Consider the following 1,619-nt stretch of genomic DNA (forward strand, 5'->3'; position numbering starts at 1 on the left):
ACACATATATATATATATATATATATATATAATTTTCTTCCTGAATAGAACAACAGTTTATTGTTGGTTTTCTCTTTAGCAATGTTTTGTAGCTCAGTGTGGCCAGTTATTTGTCATTTATACACTGTCTTAACCAAAGCCACGTCATGTTACTAGTAGTTTCAAATCACTTAATGGCACACAATGTGGTTTGAGTTCGTTTTCATTAAACATGGCTAAATTGCACATCTGGATTGGTCAGCTTGAAAACTGCTTTTGGCATAGATTATGTTGTCGCGAATTCCGTGTCTTATATATATATATACATATTTCCTATTTGAGGTATTAGGTTGCATTCCAAATAAAAATATAAATCAATCAATAACTAAAAAAAAAATAAATAATAAATAATCTTGTCGAGGGTAAACCACAACAGCACAGCAGAAGGATTGAGGGACAAAAGGGGTTAAGGATCACAGTAGACTGTATTCAGAGAGGGAAGAAGATAATCCAGGAATAACTATGATTTGGTTATTTCAGAGATAGAGTTTGAACCTAGCACACCACTTACAACATACCCGAAACCGTGCTTCTGCTCTGTCTATTTCACTCTGATCGAATCCAATATGTCGAGTCTTTACAATCTATAAGAAAAGAGATAGGTTTTCTTTTTTGGGGGATGGTTTTATTTTAATTTAGATTTTAATCTCACAACAAACCTTAATTATTCCATTCGTGAAGTTGGCTTTTCCGCGGAATTCCGCCAGAAAACAAGCGCTTCCGTTTGCATTTTGGATTTCAATATAATAAAAATTCGATTTTTTTAGTGTGCATTTTTTATTTTTATTCTTAATTTTTAATTTTTGTGTCTGTTAATTTGATTTGGGACGATCTTATAACGTATCTTTGTTTTATTTTTGTGTTGTTTATGTTTTAATATTTTTGATTTGGTTGTTGGTGAGGGTCGTTAAGGATTTTTTGTTTTGTTTTTAGTTGGGTTCCATTTCGCGATTTTTTTATTTGTTTGATGATATTTATATTTTGTACTATTTTGTTTAAATTAGTACTTGATTTCACCTTATGCTTTCATTTGAAACAAAGCGATATGTACAGATTTAAGAGTACATACATCTTATAATCTTAGGCTGACCAACAATAAAGGGTCATTTTATGAATAATATATATTGGTTTATAGAATGGATGAAAGAACAATGAAAGAATGAAAAATGGATGAATGAGAAGCGGAAAGCAGCGTTCGTTAAGACCCATAACTATAATATGAAATTTTCCCCAAAATTTCTGTCACATGCAAAAACGGCAGCCGGTTTTGTCTCTGAGTTAGATTATTACTAACAGCAGCACCAATAGCCCTACCAGCACACACAATAATAATAGTAATAATAATAATAATAATAATAATAATAATAATAATAATAATAATAATAATAATAATCCTGTCTATTATAGAGCACAAAGTTCGAAATTTTGCAGGCGGGGATTAGACGATTATCTCAACCACAGTGCTAAGCTGGTACTTATTTCACCGACCCCAATAGGGATGAAGGTCAAAGTTGACCTCAACGAAATTTGAACTCAGAACGTAAAGACGGATAAAATGTTGATTTAAGTGCAGTGTTCAC

At 31.6% G+C, this 1,619-nt stretch overlaps 1 protein-coding gene across 1 annotated transcript in view; it reads right to left on the reverse strand.

Moving 5' to 3' along the window:
- The window catches only part of LOC106878553 (paramyosin), a 43,456-nt gene that overhangs the window by 23,689 nt on the left and 18,148 nt on the right, over positions 1–1,619 (reverse strand). The window contains exon 2 of the mRNA XM_052972566.1: positions 558–623. Coding sequence (XP_052828526.1) covers positions 558–623 — 66 coding nt within the window. The remainder of the gene's footprint in view (positions 1–557; positions 624–1,619) is intronic.

Source organism: Octopus bimaculoides, chromosome 13 (genome assembly GCF_001194135.2).
Source record: "Octopus bimaculoides isolate UCB-OBI-ISO-001 chromosome 13, ASM119413v2, whole genome shotgun sequence".
NCBI lineage: Eukaryota > Metazoa > Mollusca > Cephalopoda > Octopoda > Octopodidae > Octopus > Octopus bimaculoides.